Here is an 18,168-nt window from a genome sequence, read left to right as displayed (position 1 = left end):
TTCTATATAGTAAATAGGGGATTTTTCCACAGAGATGAAGTATCCAGCCAGCAAGGAAAAATTTGTTTGCTTTTACAACCAACTCTCTAACCTGATACCGCCCTTCCATCATCATCACTTAAATGTACACCTGGTCCAATGTAATACTCATGTTTCACTTATATTATACTATACCTAATGAATAATACATGTTTAAAACTTCAGACATTTGTATGATTAAGTCCTGTTTTAGCACTTTGTAAACAATAAAATTGCAACTTTGAAACCTGGACTTGTTTTAAGAGTGGATTTTCCTCAATGTACTGCTCATTGTACTAACGGAGAGTGATGTCAGCCTACAGTTTTTAACTGGTGCCTGAACCATGAGGATTCACTGCTGTCTTCATCCTACACAGAAGCCGTTTCTTCTACAGATGAGCATTTCAAGCATAAAACACTATTTGAAATAACTTGGAAATATTTGATGATAGCACAGTGCAGGAAAAACACTAAAACAAGCTGTTCAATAAGTTAATAATTAGGGATGCACTGATTCGCTTTTTTCACCTCCAATACGATACCTGATATTTTGAATTGGCCGATACCGATACAGAAAAACAGCGCAGAATTATGGTAACAAACAGTAGCTTTCATTGTGTGGAAAAGACTGGGATCATTCTTTTGTGCAAGGCAACACCAGACTTGACTTAAATATTTCTTTCCTATTTAAAAAAATAATAATAATTAACAGATATAAATGTAATGAATAACTTATTTAATAATTGTGCACCAGTAAAAAAAAAAAATGTAACCATAAAATTATAACAAGTGTAACTGGTTCAGTCAGTGCAATTAGGGATTCAAAATCCAATGTAAAACAAAATATTAAATAATAAAGTAGCTAAAATTGATAAAAACAAATACGGTAATATCTTCACTAGCTTGGTTGGTAGACTTTCAAAATAAATAGCAATCAGCTCTTTATATGGTTTAGTGCAAAAGGGAATTAAACATCCATTACAAAAGTTTCTCTAACTGGGTAAAAAAACAAAAACAGAGATAGTTCCAACTTAAAAGGATGAATGCCAATGCTGGAAAGGACAAGAGAAGAAGAAGAAAAAAGAAATGAGAAAAAAAAAAAAAAAAAAAAAAAAAAAAAAAAAAAAAAAAAATCAGCTGACATGGATCGGTCCATTGTCACCGATACCCAATCTAGAATTTTCTTCGATATCGCTACCGATATCCAATCCAAATATCGGATCGGAGCATCCCTATTAATAATGTATACACCAACATACCAGCACAGATTCTGTTTTCGGTCTTTAAGGCTTTCTGTACACAACGTTAAGAAGTAGAACTCATTAATCTGTGTAGGCCTGTGAGGACAATGTGAGAAATGAAGCGCTTTCAGTCAACTTTTTTCCCCTCAGAAATCCAAAATTGACGGAAAGAACAAGCGTCCCCCTCTATGTCCTCATCTTAGCAGCTTCAGTCGGCATTGCAGGCGAAATGATGGTAAATTTTGACTGAAAGGGATTTTAGGTGCCTTCTTAACAATCTCTGGCTTGTGAAGGCAGTGCGGGGTAACGATAAGGACATCATGCCATAGTTCTTATTCAACACTACTTTACTGTCCCTGGTCCAACAGGCCACCAGTTATGTCAATGTTCGACCAAGGAGACGTTAGAAGATAAATAATATACCACACGTGTATACTTTGGGAGGAGAAAACGCACAGAAAACGCTACATTTACAGCGTTGTGAGAAACCCTTTCACCCAGTCCTCCTTACCTGGCTTTCATGCCTGGTTTGACTTCCACTGTTTTCTCAGAGCTCGCCACCACTCGCACAAACACTTCTCCGGCCTCTGGGTGGTTTTGTCTCTTCAAGTATTTATTCACACGGTCCTCTATGTATGTTCCTAATCGTGTCGACTGCAGCCCTACGGTGAACAAGCACATGGGAGAAATCTTTTTTAAACCACCAACATTCATTTCTACTTTAAGAGGAAAAGAGTTAACGAAAAATCTACAGTAGCCATCACAAAAAGCACAGACCAAAAGATGAAATGTCAGCAACTGTCAATGATCTGAAGAAGACGTCAAACATCACAGGATCAAACCATGCGCAATTTTAGAAAACAAACTACTAACTTTTTGCAGAGAACTTGTTTTCCTTCCGTGTTTTCCCACTTTTCTTTAAACAGTTGTCACAAATGAATCTGAGAAGAGACAGAATCAGAGGTTTATTAATTTTACTATAAACAATGATCATTTAAGACACACACAGTCAAAAAAGAAAAAGAAAAGAAAAATCAATCACGCAAATCTGCTTAAAACAGAGAGTTCATCTCACCCGGATGGCCAAATAACCTCGTAGTGTAAAACGCATATCTGGTGCATCTTCCGCCCACAATCTTTACATTCAACAAACCTGAAGAAAAAGAAACACGTAGAATTTTACAGATATTTCTATCATCAATCAAATAAGCTTTTGGGTTTAGGCTAAATTCCTCTTGCAGTACCAAAACAAGAGTAACCATCATATTCTGTAATCGTGGAAGACTGACCACTTTCATACGTATAACACACCACAGGAAAAATAAGAAACACTGTTCCAGTTCTAAAAATGAACAAAGTCATGCCCCTAATGACCAGCACATTTGTTTGAATGTGGATATCTTAACTGCTCAGGCAGCAAGGAACGCAAACGCATCTATTCAGGTCAATATTTCTCCAGTTGTTACCCTTTCACTTTAATTCTACATCTTATCCAAGCCACAGAAATAATGCAAACAGCACGTTACTGCCCATCAAAGTAGGTTGAACCTGTGGTGAAATCAAAACTTCTGACAGAGTGCTGGGCAGACTCAGTTGCACAGCAGCGTAATTAAAAACAAAGTAATTGATCAGAGAGCTCCGGAGAATAAATATGCAGCTGACGCAGAATAGATAAACAAAAACAAAGCCAGATGCGGCAGACATGCTTTCTGTCATAATCAGCCCCTGAAACTATAGGCTGTAGAGATGACGTCGACTTACGGTTCAGGGTCGAGAACGTCATTCTTCTTACGTTCAAACTGGTCTTTCGATATCATCCTGAAATATCAGATGATTGAAAGAAACAACAACAAAACAAAGAGAAAGATTATAACATGTTCATATAAACAAAAAATAAGAACATAAAACATCAAATGAAAAGTTGGATAGAGTATTTACATATTTTAGATTCATATAAATTACATGGCTTTGGTAGCTGGAGACGTTGTTTATCAAATAGAAGTGTGTTTTTCAATGTTTGCATCGGAATTCTGAAGTCAGTTTGCTTGGGTTAGCTTTAACATACCATAAAGCAGGTGAGTGTGTGTGTGTGTGTGTGTGTGTGTGTGTGTGTGGTGGTGGGGGGGGTAACCGGGGGTAATAAAATAACTTTTCTTCCAACATTGAGCTTCGGCTTGCTCTTTATGAACATCTGGTTTACTTACGTCTGTGGCTGTGCGGGATCATCTCCTAAGGTCACACTCTCTCCCTGGATCTCATTGAAGCATTTTTCACAAAAATGATACCTGTAAGAAAACGCATTTAAAGTTAGAAACATTACGGTAAAATGGCTACCGGCTGATGCGAGTACAAAAATGTGTTATATTGCAATACATTGTGCTAAACTACTTGTTAGGGCAATTCAGCTGTGCACAAAATAATGCACGTTTCTGCTTTATCACGGGAATCCCTGAGCTCCCAGTGAGAGTGTAAATGGAGTGTCGTCTCCGCTGCTGCGCTCTCAAAGTGTAATGTCTGGGGAGAAGGGGCTGCAATTGCACCGTTTATACAGCAGAGGGAGCAAAGATGTGCACTATTTTAGCTGTGAGGAAAAGGTAATGATGGGCAAGGCTGTTTTCAGTCTTCACCAAAACATTATCTTCTCATTTGTCGTGCAAGAGAGGGACAGCTACATTGAAATCGCTTAATCCTTTGATGCATGTGAAAATCAACACTCTTAGTTATTTGCTCTCAGTGTCTGATGGTATTTCCAGGTTTAGGGTCAGTTATGTGCAATGTTGGAAACCTGACCGTTAATAAATGTGAGAGAAAGCACTTGGTTATGGTTGTATTTATGACGGTACTGCGCGGATCACAGCAATCCCTCTAAAGCTAGAAATGAACAGAACTCAGGCTGCAGAGGACGAGTCAGGCTAGATAACATTCTTTAATAGTAATATCAAATCAGAGCCACCCACAAGTACAAAAACACAACAAACGCATAGATCCACAGACATACCTGTTCTGATAACTGTAGTATGTGCCTCCAGTGGGTATGGTGCAGAGCTGCTTTCCATAGCAACAGAGAGTTTGAGGGGAAAACTCATACTGCACACAAATAAGGAGGGGGGAAAAATAAAGACTTTTAACATCTAATCATTACCCATATTTCAATGGGTGCTTGAAAATGTGAGCAAAATGTATATACATCATTAACAAGTCTCACCTTCCTCCCACAGCAGTAGCCTAGGCCCTGCATGACGGGGTCGATCTCCGACTCGAACACCTCAGCCAGTTTAGAGCAGTACTTGTAGACCCGGGATGTTTTGCGGTTATATAGCCAGGCATTGTTGAACATGAGCCACACATCCTCCACATATTGCCAAGGCTCCTGGTACTGTCCTGTGTCCAGCTTGCGCTTTATTGTGGACAGATCTATTGGGGTCTTAACTATGTCAAAATAGTCCTAAAGAAACAGGGATATGAAATTTTTTTTTTTTAGGTTAGAATATTTCAAATGTGCCGTGTATCCACCATAACCGTCAGTGACAGTTATTTAGCAAGGCTTTGTGTAGAGATACTCAGCGGTTGTGACACGTACCGGGATACCCAGGAGCATGGGGTCTACTGGCTGTCGGAAGGGCAGTGACTCTGGGTCCTGCCTGTAAAGAGACTCCAGCGTCGGCATCAGAGCCTGCCGCAACTCCTCCGGCTTAAAAACTGAAAAATTAAGTTATGCAAAGAAGAGGCAACTTAGGGGAAAGGTTTACAATACAAGGAAAAGAGACAAAGGCGAGCTAATTTGACACTTTCTGCACTGACCTTGTGTGCATTTTCAAGACAAAAAGTCCAAATTGGCTTTACAAAGACAATGAACAGCACATCTGTGGAGCATTTGGTTAACAAAATCTCAGAAATCCTGATCCATGTTGTTTATTTGTACTACATTACCCGTTTTATTTATCAAGTTTGACACTTAAACGTTTCCAAACGGCACATAGCAATGCTCTTCCCACGTCTGTATAAGAGTTCTGAGCAGATCTATTCCAGACACATCCCCCCTTGACTGAAAAATCAAGTGGAACTGAAACTTAACAACAAAGTGACTGATGGTTTGCGGAAGATAATCTGACGCCAGACGCAGGGTTTCCCAGGTTTTTTTGGGGTGGGCTGCCATGGTATATTAATGGCTGCTGAAATAAAATTGGCAATCGTGACCTACAACTGCAGAGCTTTATGCTGCACTTCTATGCAGCCCTTCTCCCGTTACAAATTGGCCCTTTCTTCTTAAAGGGGGAGATTATATAAAAACGTTTTTGAGCTTGGGAGGATATACTTTGGCGTCTCAAGTCGTTAATAACTCAAGAGCTCCCACCTAAAAACTAAAAACACAACCCTGGCACCTTTGAAAATGTCTCATTATGTGAGCAGTCCAGATTTGCTGGAGATTTCTACGTCACATTCCCAGTTCAGAGTAAAGTTTTCAGCCTTCCCATCTTTATCTCCAACCAACTTCAAGTTCAAAAATCACACCTACATTCACCCCATCTTCAAACTGGGAAGGTCAAACTCTTCTGCTCTTGCTTTTTTCTTTGTTCTCAGGAGCAAATTCTCAACAGCAGTTATCCAGTTCAAAGAAAGAAAAGAGCTAATCATGTTCTACCAGTACTTTGTTAAATGTTTTATGTCCAAACAAGGCAATCCAATATCTAATTGGAAGCTGGAAATTCACGAGCAGCTAAAAACTAAACACAGAGAGGCGTGGTCAGACAATAAAGCCCAGGGTTTATGGAGTAGACATGCGATGGAGGAATTATAGCATGACTTTTGAATTATCCTGCTGGCCGGCCAGCACTTCAGTCTTCTTATCTGCGTTGCTGGGTTTTTGCCAAACTGGACCAGTTCAACATATGGCTCAATAACATGTGTGTAGAAGAAGAAGCGGTGCCAGCTGCATGGACAAACTGGAGACATGGGAAATATAAAGGGCCGCTTTAAGGTAATCACCCCTGAGCAGTCCCCCCCCCTCACCTCCCAACTGACAACGGCACCGAAAGAGATCCTACAGAGAATAGATAATCTATGCCTTGGCTTCAGACTCACTTTTCCGTCGTGACTGAGAAGGGGACGAGGAGGCTGTGCCATTTGTTCCACCTTCCTCCTCTTCTTTGGGTTCCGTTTTCATTTCCGGCTTTTTCTCCTCCACCTCCATGGGCTCTGGCTTTTCCTCTGGCTCCTCCTTTTTTATCAAAACTGAAGCGGTGTCGTCCTCAGTCTATGGCGAAAAGAAGAAACATCATCACAGTCATGTTTTAACGATCTAAACGGAAACATACATGTCAACATGCTCATACTTCAAGTGTGTATTTCAGAAATCTGTCCCAATGACACGGCTGAGTATGTATTTAAGATTAACCCACCAGCAACATAATGTCCCAAAAACAATAGACAATCAATCCAACTTACAAACTATGCCATCTCTTCAGCCTTTGTCTCACAAACAAAGCTTCCCTGCATGTCAGAATGTGCAGAACCACTTGTGCTCCTTGTTTAATATTGCACGAGAATTATGATAGGATTCATTTTGAGGAGAGCCAAATTAAAAAGCTTCACTGCAGTTACACACACATTTGTTACAGTGTTGTGCATGAACGTGTTAAAATGAGAAAGTTCACGAGTGGCATTTACATTTTCTGTCAATCTTGAACTGAACGATGCCGTTTTTAACCGAGGATCATGAAGTGAGCGCAGAGCTCTGTCGCAGCATTGAACAAGGTTCCTTTCAGCAGTGAATATGTCATGTTGAATTTTACCTTCAAGCCCCCAGTGGGTGTGTGCTGCAGCAGAAGCCACAGACCTTTTAATGATTTCTGCATCAGTAACAGGCATAAATGCCGTATATACAACTAATCTAACTGAATTAGAGACAATTATAGACATTTGTAGAACTTCCCACAGCATGCCAGAAACTGAGGAAAAAAATGCAGCAAACTAAAACATAAAGAGGTTTCAGCAGAGACCAATAATGGGCTGAAAAAGAAGTGAAGCCAGCTACATGACTCTGAAGGATGTAATAGACGACTTTGCACATCATAAAGCCAGAGGAGAGCACCCGTAATGCACTTTGTCCAGACACCTGCGTGGTCACCGAACCAGTCCTGACCTGTGCGTTGTACCATCACTAAGACTTCATCTACTGTTGTGCTCCCACCCAGCTTTTCTCACTGCAGCCGGTCTGCTGTCTTAGATTCTTTCAGGCGTAAGACGTGGTGTTGGATTTTTTTCAAGTTGAATTTTTCTTAGTTGCGCTGAAGTTACCTCATGTTAGTTTGACGCATTTATCGCTGGCCCTCGGAGGGCTAATATACCTGTGTCGGTGTGCGAAAATAAAGCTAACTATGTACTAAAAAAATGATTTAGCATATCTTGATGGTTAGTAATAAAGTATATAAATGCAGAGGTTTGCATGCTACTGCTCAAATGGCCGAGGAGGATAATTCAGGTCATAAAAAAGTGAGAAATGAATGTGAACTAGTTCATTTTGGGACTGTGAACATAAACTTGTTCAGTTTTAATCATGTGAATTAAACTTCTGATTAGTTCTTTTTAAGTGTTAAATTGTACAAACTGCTTGGTGAACTTGTAAAAATCCCATGTTGATGAAGAGATGATTCACACCAAGCTTTCCAAACTACAACCAGAGACAACTAGGATTAACAGATAAACCGCTCTTACCGATGAACATGGCCCAACGGATCCTCTCAGTGATTAAAGGGATAGTTCACCTCTTTTGACATGAAGCTGTGTGACATCCCATATCAGCAATACCATTTATGAACACGTTCTTACCCCCTGCTGCATCCTGTGAGCCGAGTTCCAGCCTCGTTTTGGCGTTGATGAAGGTAGTCCGGCTAGTTTGCTAGGGTCCCGAAAATAAAGCGTCTTGCTTCTCAAAACAATATGCGTTCAAAAGAGTAATACATTTGCATCACAAAATCGTTCAGCAAAAAAAGTCAGACCTCACAATTGCTTGGCGCTATTCTCTCTACCTTCATATCAATGCGTACAGCCACCTAGCGATAGCCGCGCCTGTTACGGTGTTTACTGCTCGGAAGCAGGGGACTGCTCGGTCTGCTCTTCGGTCTGCACAGTTTACACAGCCCGTAGTGATACGAAGGGAGAGAAATAGCGCCAAGTGATTGTGAGGTCTGACTTTTTCTGGATGAACGATTTTGTGATGCAAATGTATTACTCTTTTGAACGCATATTGTTTTGAGAAGCAAGACGCTTTAGTTTTTAAGCCCCAGTCAACTAGCCGGACTACCTTCGTCAACGCCAAAACGAGGCTGGAACTCGGCTCACAGGACACAGCGGGGGATGAGTCAATGTTCATAAATGATACTGCTAATATGGGATGTCATACAGCTTCATGTCAAAAGAGGCGAACTATCCCTTTAATGCCAAATGACTGCATGGACTGATCATCAAATATGTGAATGTAAACGTGACATTGATCTTTCAGAAAAATGACAAGTGGCGGAATCAGCGAAGACTTCTGGATGTGAATATATTTCGAAATATAACAAATGTGTCAGAGATGAGCACCGTCCCAATTCCACGGTGTGTGACCATCTGGCAAGCACTTCATTCACACATGTAGCATTAACCTACCTCCATCTTGGGCTCCGTCTTCCCACCAGCAGCCTCAAATTCCTTTTGGTTGTGGTGTGTTTCTGCTTTGACCTCCTGGACAGGTAGGTCTGCTCCAACTTGCTGTGAGTGCAGGTCGGCACTGGTGGCTGAGGCAGGCGTGGGCACCCGGTTATCCAGGCTGGCCCCCGGTTGAGAAAGCTGATACACAGAAAAGGACACAGGCAAAGGATATAAGTTTGTTTTCTGACAGTTTCAATCCTTCTCCTCTTTTTTCTTTGAGTAAAATTTGCATGCAGGGATGCAGCTATGACACGAATGCACAACTGGTGGATTCAACATTGCTCCCTTAGGTTAAAAGATGCGACATTCACATAGTGATGCAGGCTACAGACAGTGATGAAGATGAAGCAATTCGAAAGGTGGATGTGAATGGGACGGGTTTATAAATGGCAATCAAAGGGATGGGAGTTTTCACTGGAGGCAGGGGATCAAAGTGGAGGGCATGCGAAGGGACTCGGTCTCACCGGCGTGGTAGGGGGCTGAGGTGGGGGCTGCGTCTGTGCTGCTGCAGGGGGCTCCGCCTGGGGTTGGGGCTGAGGGGGGCAGGGTGGGGTGGTACCCTGGGCTGGGGCCAGGGCAGGGAGGGTGGGGGTGGAGCTGCGGCTGGAGGACTGGGGGTGCGGCAGGTTAGTGGCCCCCCCGGCCGTGGAGGCAGTAGGCGGAGGCGTGGAGCGCAAAGGGGTTTGGGAAGAGGCTAACTGAGGGCCCAGCGAGGGGCCGAGTGCATTTATGGGGAGGTTAGCGCTCTGCTGCTGCTGCTGGAGAGAAGGACACACAAAGAGCAGGCAGACATACACCCAAGATAAGCAGACAAACATACAGTCAGAAGGTAAAACAGACAACACAACAATTAACTGCAGGTTTAGAGCTCATCGTGATTGGTATGATCAATTAAAGAGCAATTAGTGTGACGTATGATTTGTTAATGCAGTTTAAGTTTAGTTCCACAGCAGCTAGTTGACATTAACATGACTTTGCTGCAAATCTAAAAGATTGAAATATTACTGAAAAACAGCGACCTCAGATTCATTATGACGCTTTTTATTTTTTATGGCCCCACACTCATTATCTCTCTGCATGTCTCACCTGAGTGACAGCAGCCTGTGCTGGTGGCTGTCCCATGCCAGGCCCCACGGTGACATTCATGGCACCTGATGTAGCAACTCCACCAGGAGGAAACTGGGTCTGAGGCATGAACGGTCCCTGACTGGCTGTCTGACCCACCATGTTGGTGTGTCCAGCCATCATGCCCTGTGCCTGGGGCATTCTGGAGGGAGACATTCCCATCTACAACGCAAGGAAAGGAGATGTTACAAAGAGCACAGTAACATCAGTGCGCTCTCAACAAACAAGAAACAATAAACTATGGCAAAGACCAGTTAAAAGAGGTTGTATAATTTCTTTATCTGAAACAGAGCATCATTAAAGTGTGTGTGTATATAGGTGATGTGGCAGGTGGAGTGCGGCACCAGTGTTTTCTGTGTCAAGCAGTGCATCTATACTACCAGTTTCCCTGCTAATTCCTACTATGTGTATTCTTTAATGAACAATCTGATTTGACTTTTTGAATTTCCACATAGTATTTCGTTCTTAAAAAAAAAACTACATTTTTATAACAAATGGGGTAGCTTGTGCCAAATAAAAAGGCACAAGCTCATGTTCTTTATCTGCCCAAGTGTCTATTGCAGTTTCCCCGGTATCCGTGCCCCTCTTACCGCTGGAACAGAGCTCATGTTCATTTGCTGTGGGTGGTTCATGGGTGAAGCAGCCCGAGCTCCCATTGGTGCCTGAGACATCTGGGCGTTGGGCAGAGCCATGTGGTTGAACTGGTTCATTCCTGTACCAAGATGCATGAAAAAATAAAAAATTAAGACCAAAGTGTTCACAACAACAACAACAAAAAAAAAAGTTGAGAAACACTGCCTAAAGCCAAGATAGCTGTGGATGTTTATGTATTTTTCCTTGGTTTAGGTCAGGTTAGTGATGTTAAACCCATACTGCGCTTTTATAACAAAAGCAGCAGGAGGATCTCTCCTGATGACTTCGTTTTTTTTTGTTTTTTTTTACTTCTTTATACATGTGTTCTGCTGAGATCTGCTTCCCTCACTTTTCTTTATTCACAACTCCAGTTATTTTAGGTATGCGTCTCTGATCGAATTACATTATATTACATTACAGAGCCATGTTTTGCTTGACAAGTGCTTGTATATCCTATAACTTCGGAAGTGTACCTTGTGAAACTTGCATGCGATTAATGATCTGATTTGGCATGTTCGGCAAAGAAACGGGTCCATCTGTAATTACAAAAAAAAATATATATATATATATATATATATATAAAAAAAAAAAAAAAAAAAAGGAAAACAAACATAAGTACCAAAAGACCATTTATACATATTGTATATGCATCATTGATCACCTAAATTATTTTCTGCCTATCAAGCTCTCAGGCAAAGAGAAAGTGGATAAGACCCCTGAACCCTTTTTTATTTTATGGCTCTGCTATGAACTCGTTGAAAAGAAAAAGTTTGTGCAGGGTGCAACATTTCTGTGGTCATTCAGAGTACATTGGAATTTTGAATAACCCCAGATCTACATCTACAAATAGATATACTTGTACTCACTCTGCGGCCTTGGGCCCAAGGCACTGGGCTGCGGAAGCCCAGGTTGTTGGGTCCCCTGCGCAGCCATAGGTGCCTGGTTGATGATCTGCTTCTGAAGCCTCGAACGCCTCTTCTCCTCCAGTTCCTTTTGGATTTTGTATATTTTTTCAGCCAAGAAGTGATAGTACTCATCCTAAAATGATAACATGTAAATGTTTTCAATGACTTTACTTTCTCTTCTCTTCCCTTCTTAAGTATAATGTGTAATATAAAGCTAAAAACTCCACATCTCCACTTGTGTATGTGTTTGACTGTTATTGAGCAACTGAAGTTCAAATGATGCATCTTTTAATCCAGCTTACCCGGCTGTTTGCGGACTCATACATGTCCCCTTCCACCTTTCTGGCATAGGCCACCAGGTTTTCCATCCGCCTGTCTTTCAGAGCTGCCGGGTCAGGGGTAGGGAATATGGCTTGTACTCTGGAAAAGAAAAACAAAATTTGTAGCAATGACAATCGCTGGTCATTTCTATCACTGCACTTAAAAACTCAACTATCCAAATGCGACTGAGTGTGTTGTAGTGTGAAGTGAAGCAGTGTTGTATTTGTTTTTAGCCGAGGAATGCACTTACAGTTTGTGTACGAGGTGATTGCGCAGGTCCTGAGTGACATGCTCGTGCCAGGCTTTCCTGGAGCCTGTGGCAGAGAGGGGTGCTGCTGTGGGTAGGTTGCCCATTGATGCCACAGCTGATCCGTCTGACAGCAGCTGACTAAAGGAAGAACGGCAGGAAGGGAAGACGTTGGATTTCTGCATGTAACAATATATCTGTTCTTATAGGTACGTAATTAAAATGATTACCGTCATGATACGAGCAGCAGAAAATACATTTATGCTGTCTGGCATTTTCTAAATGCACTGTAGTTACTATGTGTGATGAAGGAACTGACTTGTTAGTGTTGATTGAGTTGGGAAGGGAGTCCGTGTGCAGGTTTGTCTGTTCTGAAGAGGCCACACCCATCGTCCCACCTCCAAGACCCATCTGATTACCTGTAAATAGACAGTGTGAACACATGGCACTGCCTCAACTTAAATATCAATCAAGCTCCGAGCATACAATATAGTATTGGCTTTTTAAAAAGAAAAGTTACTCCATTAAAAATTTTCCACATTAAAAAAAAAACAACAACAAAAAAACGTTTGCATAAGATGGTCAGATTTGTTTTACATAAATATTTTAGAAAAATTTAAATTTAGTTATTACAGACATATGTACATCATGGAACAATCGAAGGATGAATATGTCTGGTTGACTTTACCGATAGCGTTGATGGATCTCATCTGTGGAAGCTGTTGCTGGGCCTGGGAGTTCTGAGCACCTGCAGCCTGTCCTGGGGCCTGAGCCTGTCCGGTGGTCTGGCTGCTGTAAGGCAGACCAAGTGCTGCGTAGGCTCTCTGCATGGAGCTGGGGTCTATAGGAGTTGGGGGATTGATGTTGGGAGCACTTGGCTGGCCCACGCCAACAGAGGACATGGGGTTCTGGAGACCCGCATTTGGAGAACTCAGCATGGCTGGGGAGAGGGACAGAACAGTCAATCCAAAAAAAAGCAAACAAATATCATATAATCACTGTAAACTGGTCACATTGCAGCCTGTAATGTTGTCCATCTTTTGAAATACATCAAGCAAAGCGTGCAAACAAATTTCAAGTGCTGCAAACTTTTTGAAAAAACTAAATAATATGAGAATATATTTGAATGAAAACAGGTAGTTACAACACTGTAGCAGGCCATTTGGAAAAATAAATACATTGTTTGTCAACGTTTGACCAACCGAAGTATTAAAGGCGGGGTAGGGGATCTTTTTCTGGAACATTTTTTTACATATTGCTTGAAATACTCTTCACACCCTCATTGCAACCAATTAATTAAAAGTTTTGACACAAATATGAAAAGTTTTAGTGGCCTCTAGAACGTACAATCTAGGAAAAACAGTATCCAATCATTGTGAACGGACCGTTCACAATGATTGGATTCTGATGCCGTCTATCAAACTGCAATCTGTTCCTCCCTCCCCCTCCTTCTCCCTGTGCGCGTACCCTGCTCCGTGAACGTCCAGAAGCTTGGCAGGAAGCTAAACCAGAGCCAGTTTGGCTAGCACCTAGCATTATTAAACGAATAGTTAGCATAAACTAAATACTAAATACGGCAACGATTGATGCTTGCTGTCAGAACAGCGCTCGTGCACCTTCGTGCTCGTTCATGTACTCTAGAGGCGTGCCTTCGGGGGGAAAGTGAAGAAAAGGGTTGGGACTTTTTACTTGGGTATTTTCAAAATGCAGCTTCGCTGGACTCAAAATCCAGGATCTCCTACCCTACCTTTAAGACATCTGATTAGTGTACAGCTATATGATTTAAAAAGCAGGAAAGCTTACAAAGACATAAATCCCTCCAGGCGACACAGCATTAGCTCATTTCATTGGGTTCAGGATCTAAAGAGTTCCCCACTATGTGCAATGGTCAGGGTACTAAAGTATAATCCGTTTTTCTGTCAAAACGATAAAACGGAAATAGCTGTCCTTTTTCCATTTTAAACCAAAAACGGATTTTGCCGTCTTCATAAAAAAACGAAAAAAACCAAATTCAAATAACGGCCCAAATTTGGTTTTTGGAAATTACTTTGTTCATTTTTCGTTTCTTACATTCGAACATGACGGCGGGCAGACCGGAAGCGGAAATAACCTGTAACAACGCCAAAATAAAATTAGCGTGCCGATTTAATATCAAACATATTTTCCGCTTTTTATACACCCATTGTAGGTAGTAGGCTGCATTTATTTTAGTTAAGTGACACTACAACAGCTGGTTGTTTGGGAGAACGTCATAGCCTATATAAAATTATAATAGGCTACAAAAAAGTGATCACAGCCAAATTTGACAAAAGATGAGGCTAGCCTTTCATTTGTGACAGCTGAACATTGCACATCTACTAACCTTAAAACAAATAAACCAGAGCAACATCCGTCTTTTTTTCTTCTTCTTAAAAGATGTTTTATATTGTTTTCATATAATTTGCTGATGGCAATTATAGAATGCGAGTGCATGGGTTATATTGAAAGCGAGGCTGGGTGTGTCTATGAATATAGACTACAGTGAGGTTCTTTTTAGGTGCTGTACAAGCAAATCATAGCGTCTCTGTACAATGACAGAGACCTTTAGGTAACACTTCACAATACTGTCTGCATATTAGAGTGCACATCCCGTTCACTTATTTTCTACTTTGCACAGACTTCCAGTGTAGCCTAACTCCTGGCCAATTCCCACCTTCTCCAGTCTTACAGCATAACTTGCGGCCACTTACCATGTAATACGCGAAACTACCCTAACTTCCGAATAAGTGTATTGAATGAAGCACTGTAGCCTACACTATAAACAAATATGCTTTTGCTCTTTGCTCATGGCAGTTGTGTATGTATACATGTCAGCGGGCAAGCTTCATCCTTATTCCAGGGATTTATTATGTTTCGTCTTACAGCCTTGTATGATTCGAAATAAGAATATGTTGAGAAATGGACGAAACAAAGTGTCCCTGACATAAAATAACAGAGTTCCACTGGTTTTTCTTATTCACGTTCAAGTTCATGTTGTTCCTTCTGTTATAAACTGTTTCATATAGCTTTAATATTTTGTTGTGAGCAGGTCGTTTTAGTCAGTTTCAGTTGACAAATGCTCTTTTTAGTCGCAAGTCAAGTGGAAAAGGTTGTTGTGATACTACTACCTCACTGGAGTGTGACACAAGGGGAGGGGAACCCAACAATAATCTGTTCTGCTTTGATTACCCCCTGAACCTCTTCCTGTCTGCCTCAGTGCAGGTCCCCGCAGGCTCTCAATACAAGAGTAGTAGAAGGTCTTCAGCAGTTTGGTGTCTAGATTGTTCAATCTGGACAATGTGGTGGTCCTCCTCACTGTTGGGCCCATGTCAGGATTGCTGGAGTTTACAGTAAAATACACCCTGACATAGCCTACAGTTAAGAGTGAACATGTCAGACCCTGTAATGTGACCTTGCATTTTGCTAATTTGAAGCCAAAATGTTGCAGGTGTGCAGACAAAGTGGAGTACCATTTTAAACAAAACCACTTGTGTCTGTGTGGTATGTGTTTAACTAATAGAACTAGCACTAACCCAAACGCACAACTCAGGAAACAAAGGAGTATTCAGTAAACAAAATAGTACAAACAACAACAAACACATTTATTCAAAACACAATCTCAACAGAACTATATAACACACACCAGTGTTTCCCATACATTGAGGAAACTATGGCGGCCCGCCATAGTTTCTTTTTGGCCACCATAGCTTCCGAATCCCAATCGTTTGAAACGCAGATTTTTTTTTTTTTTTTTAAACACAGCGATTTCCTCGAAAACCAACCAATATTACTATACAACAGGTGAATTAGTAATTAAACATTTCCTAAAGAGTGCAATGTCAGAGTTTTGAAGTTTAGTGGCAAAAAAGGTTTATGTGTTATTAGTCGCTGTCGGGGCGATTGACACACACGTCATAGATCAGTGGGTGCGCGTGCATAAAGGTCAGCTGTAATCATCGTGATTTCGTTGACAAACATATTTTTTTTACCTATTTATATTATGAGAAATAATGTGAAATTTGAGCAATGACGAGTACACTAGTATGTTGTCCGGTATGTTGCATAAAAAAATAGTAAGCTCAATAGTTTCTGTTTAAAATAAGGTTTCAACCGTCCCGACTAGGCGGAGCGGGGTGAAGTTGGTTTTATATTCGACATTCGCCTATTTTCCGGCGGTGTAATTGTAATAGCGTCACGAAAACCACACCAATTAGCCTCAGGATGGTATTAATATTTACAGAAAACTAAGACTAACATACCACAGGCTTTATCAACTCACCAAAGTAAGCAAGTCTGGCGAAAGATCAGAGTAACCGCGCCGAATATACTTCTAAGTGAACTACGGCAGCCGGAGCGCTTAGGGACCGTCGCAAAAGTGCAACGCCTTTTTTTGTTCTCACTGGATATTCAACCAATGAACACCAAACCACTTCTGATGGGTTTGTGAACTCACTATAAAGCTTTCACAGCCTTTTAGTTTCCAGAAAAATCATTTTAGGTAGAACATTTACTCAGTGTGCATAGTTAATTCCATTTTAGACTTTTATTTTGTAATAGCTCTCTTGTTTTTAAAGATATCAAAACCAAACCACTTCTGATGTGTTCCTGAACTCATTGTGTACTTCCCACACCCTTTGTTATCAAGGAAAACTTTTTCAAGTTTCTCAAAAAGCCATAAGTACTCACTGTATATGATCCATTCATATTTTTCATGAAGTTTAGTTTTAACCTGTAAATATTTTCTATTACAATTGTTATCATTGGGTTTTAATGACAAGATGAGGTTTCCTTATAAGCCCACAAGGGTTTCTGACATCTCAAGCACACATTGCTTTTTTTTTAAAATGTGTTGTGTTTTATTGTGTATTTTTTTTTATATTTGAATGAATGTGTGCAAATCAATCAAATAAAATAAAATCTGCAGTCGCACAAAATTACGCCGCGTGAATTTACCCCCCCCCCCATAGTTTCCAAAAATTCTGTGGGAAACACTGCACACTGGTAACAATTTAAACATTCCCTTTCATAACTATAACTAACTTAACTAACAAAATAACCACTAAAAGAAACCATTAACAATTCTGAACAAAAAAAAAAGAAAAGATTTTCAGTTAACTAATCAGGCTATCAGGCTGCAGCAGCATGAGCTAAAATAATGTAACTGAGGGTCTTCTTGACTGGATATACTGAGGTACATAAAAGAACCACACGTAGCGTTTAACATGCGCTGGCTCGAACAGCGGCCACCTTTTATTCACCTCTTCAGTTACAGGTTAACAAGAGAACTATTTCCTGTCTTGCGTACAAAATAAAAGCTCTTAACATTACTACAGGATGTTATGTGTCCCTGCTCAAACATCCCTCTATCCAGGGCTCATAAAAATAGCTTACAATAATAATTTTATATAGGCCATCACGTTCTCCCAAACAACCAGCTGTTGTAGTTTCACTTAACTAAAATAAATGCAGCCTACTACCTTCAATGGGTGTATAAAAAGCAGTAAATATGTTTGATATTAAATTAGCACGCTACTTTTATTTTGGCGTTACTTCCGCTTCCGGTCTGCCCGCCGTCATGTTCGAATGTAAGAAACGAAAAATGAACAAAGTAATTTCCAAAAACAAAATTTGGGCCGTTATTTGAATTTGGTTTTTTCGTTTTTTTTATGAAGACGGCAAAATCCGTTTTTGGTTTAAAATGGAAAATGGAAAAAGGACAGCTATTTCCGTTTTATCGTTTTGACAGAAAAACGGATTATACTTTAGTACCCTGACCATGTGCAATGCTCCAGCATCATGTTCTGCAACATAAAGAGGGACAGATCAACACTGCAAGCTGCAAGAGACGAACGATGCTCAGCAGTGACGTAAGGAAGGGAAACGGGGAAAGTTAACATCTAACAACTAATCCAGGGAGCTCAAAAATCACCATGGGCCATAAGACTCGAGCGTAAGAACCCATGACACC

The 18,168-nt window shown here is 40.9% G+C and overlaps 1 protein-coding gene across 7 annotated transcripts in view; it reads right to left on the bottom strand.

The window, feature by feature from the left end:
* The window catches only part of crebbpa (CREB binding lysine acetyltransferase a), a 47,984-nt gene that overhangs the window by 6,933 nt on the left and 22,883 nt on the right, over positions 1-18,168 (bottom strand). For 3 of the 7 annotated variants that reach the window (XM_075463817.1, XM_075463810.1, XM_075463812.1), the window contains 19 exons: positions 12,871-13,122; positions 12,502-12,601; positions 12,186-12,323; positions 11,917-12,034; positions 11,576-11,747; positions 11,183-11,245; positions 10,667-10,788; positions 10,038-10,238; positions 9,416-9,709; positions 8,910-9,089; positions 6,342-6,513; positions 4,840-4,958; positions 4,465-4,704; positions 4,258-4,346; positions 3,464-3,544; positions 3,021-3,077; positions 2,335-2,412; positions 2,133-2,200; positions 1,771-1,921 (listed from right to left, as the gene is read on the bottom strand). In XM_075463817.1, coding sequence (XP_075319932.1) covers positions 1,771-1,921; positions 2,133-2,200; positions 2,335-2,412; positions 3,021-3,077; positions 3,464-3,544; positions 4,258-4,346; positions 4,465-4,704; positions 4,840-4,958; positions 6,342-6,513; positions 8,910-9,089; positions 9,416-9,709; positions 10,038-10,238; positions 10,667-10,788; positions 11,183-11,245; positions 11,576-11,747; positions 11,917-12,034; positions 12,186-12,323; positions 12,502-12,601; positions 12,871-13,122 — 2,695 coding nt within the window. The remainder of the gene's footprint in view (positions 1-1,770; positions 1,922-2,132; positions 2,201-2,334; positions 2,413-3,020; positions 3,078-3,463; positions 3,545-4,257; positions 4,347-4,464; positions 4,705-4,839; positions 4,959-6,341; positions 6,514-8,909; positions 9,090-9,415; positions 9,710-10,037; positions 10,239-10,666; positions 10,789-11,182; positions 11,246-11,575; positions 11,748-11,916; positions 12,035-12,185; positions 12,324-12,501; positions 12,602-12,870; positions 13,123-18,168) is intronic. The other 4 variants (XM_075463811.1, XM_075463813.1, XM_075463815.1 and 1 more) reach the window with 4 other exon arrangements.

The sequence above is a fragment of the Odontesthes bonariensis genome, chromosome 4 (genome assembly GCF_027942865.1).
Source record: "Odontesthes bonariensis isolate fOdoBon6 chromosome 4, fOdoBon6.hap1, whole genome shotgun sequence".
Lineage (NCBI taxonomy): Eukaryota > Metazoa > Chordata > Actinopteri > Atheriniformes > Atherinopsidae > Odontesthes > Odontesthes bonariensis.
This window is presented reverse-complemented; position numbering and strand designations above follow the sequence as displayed.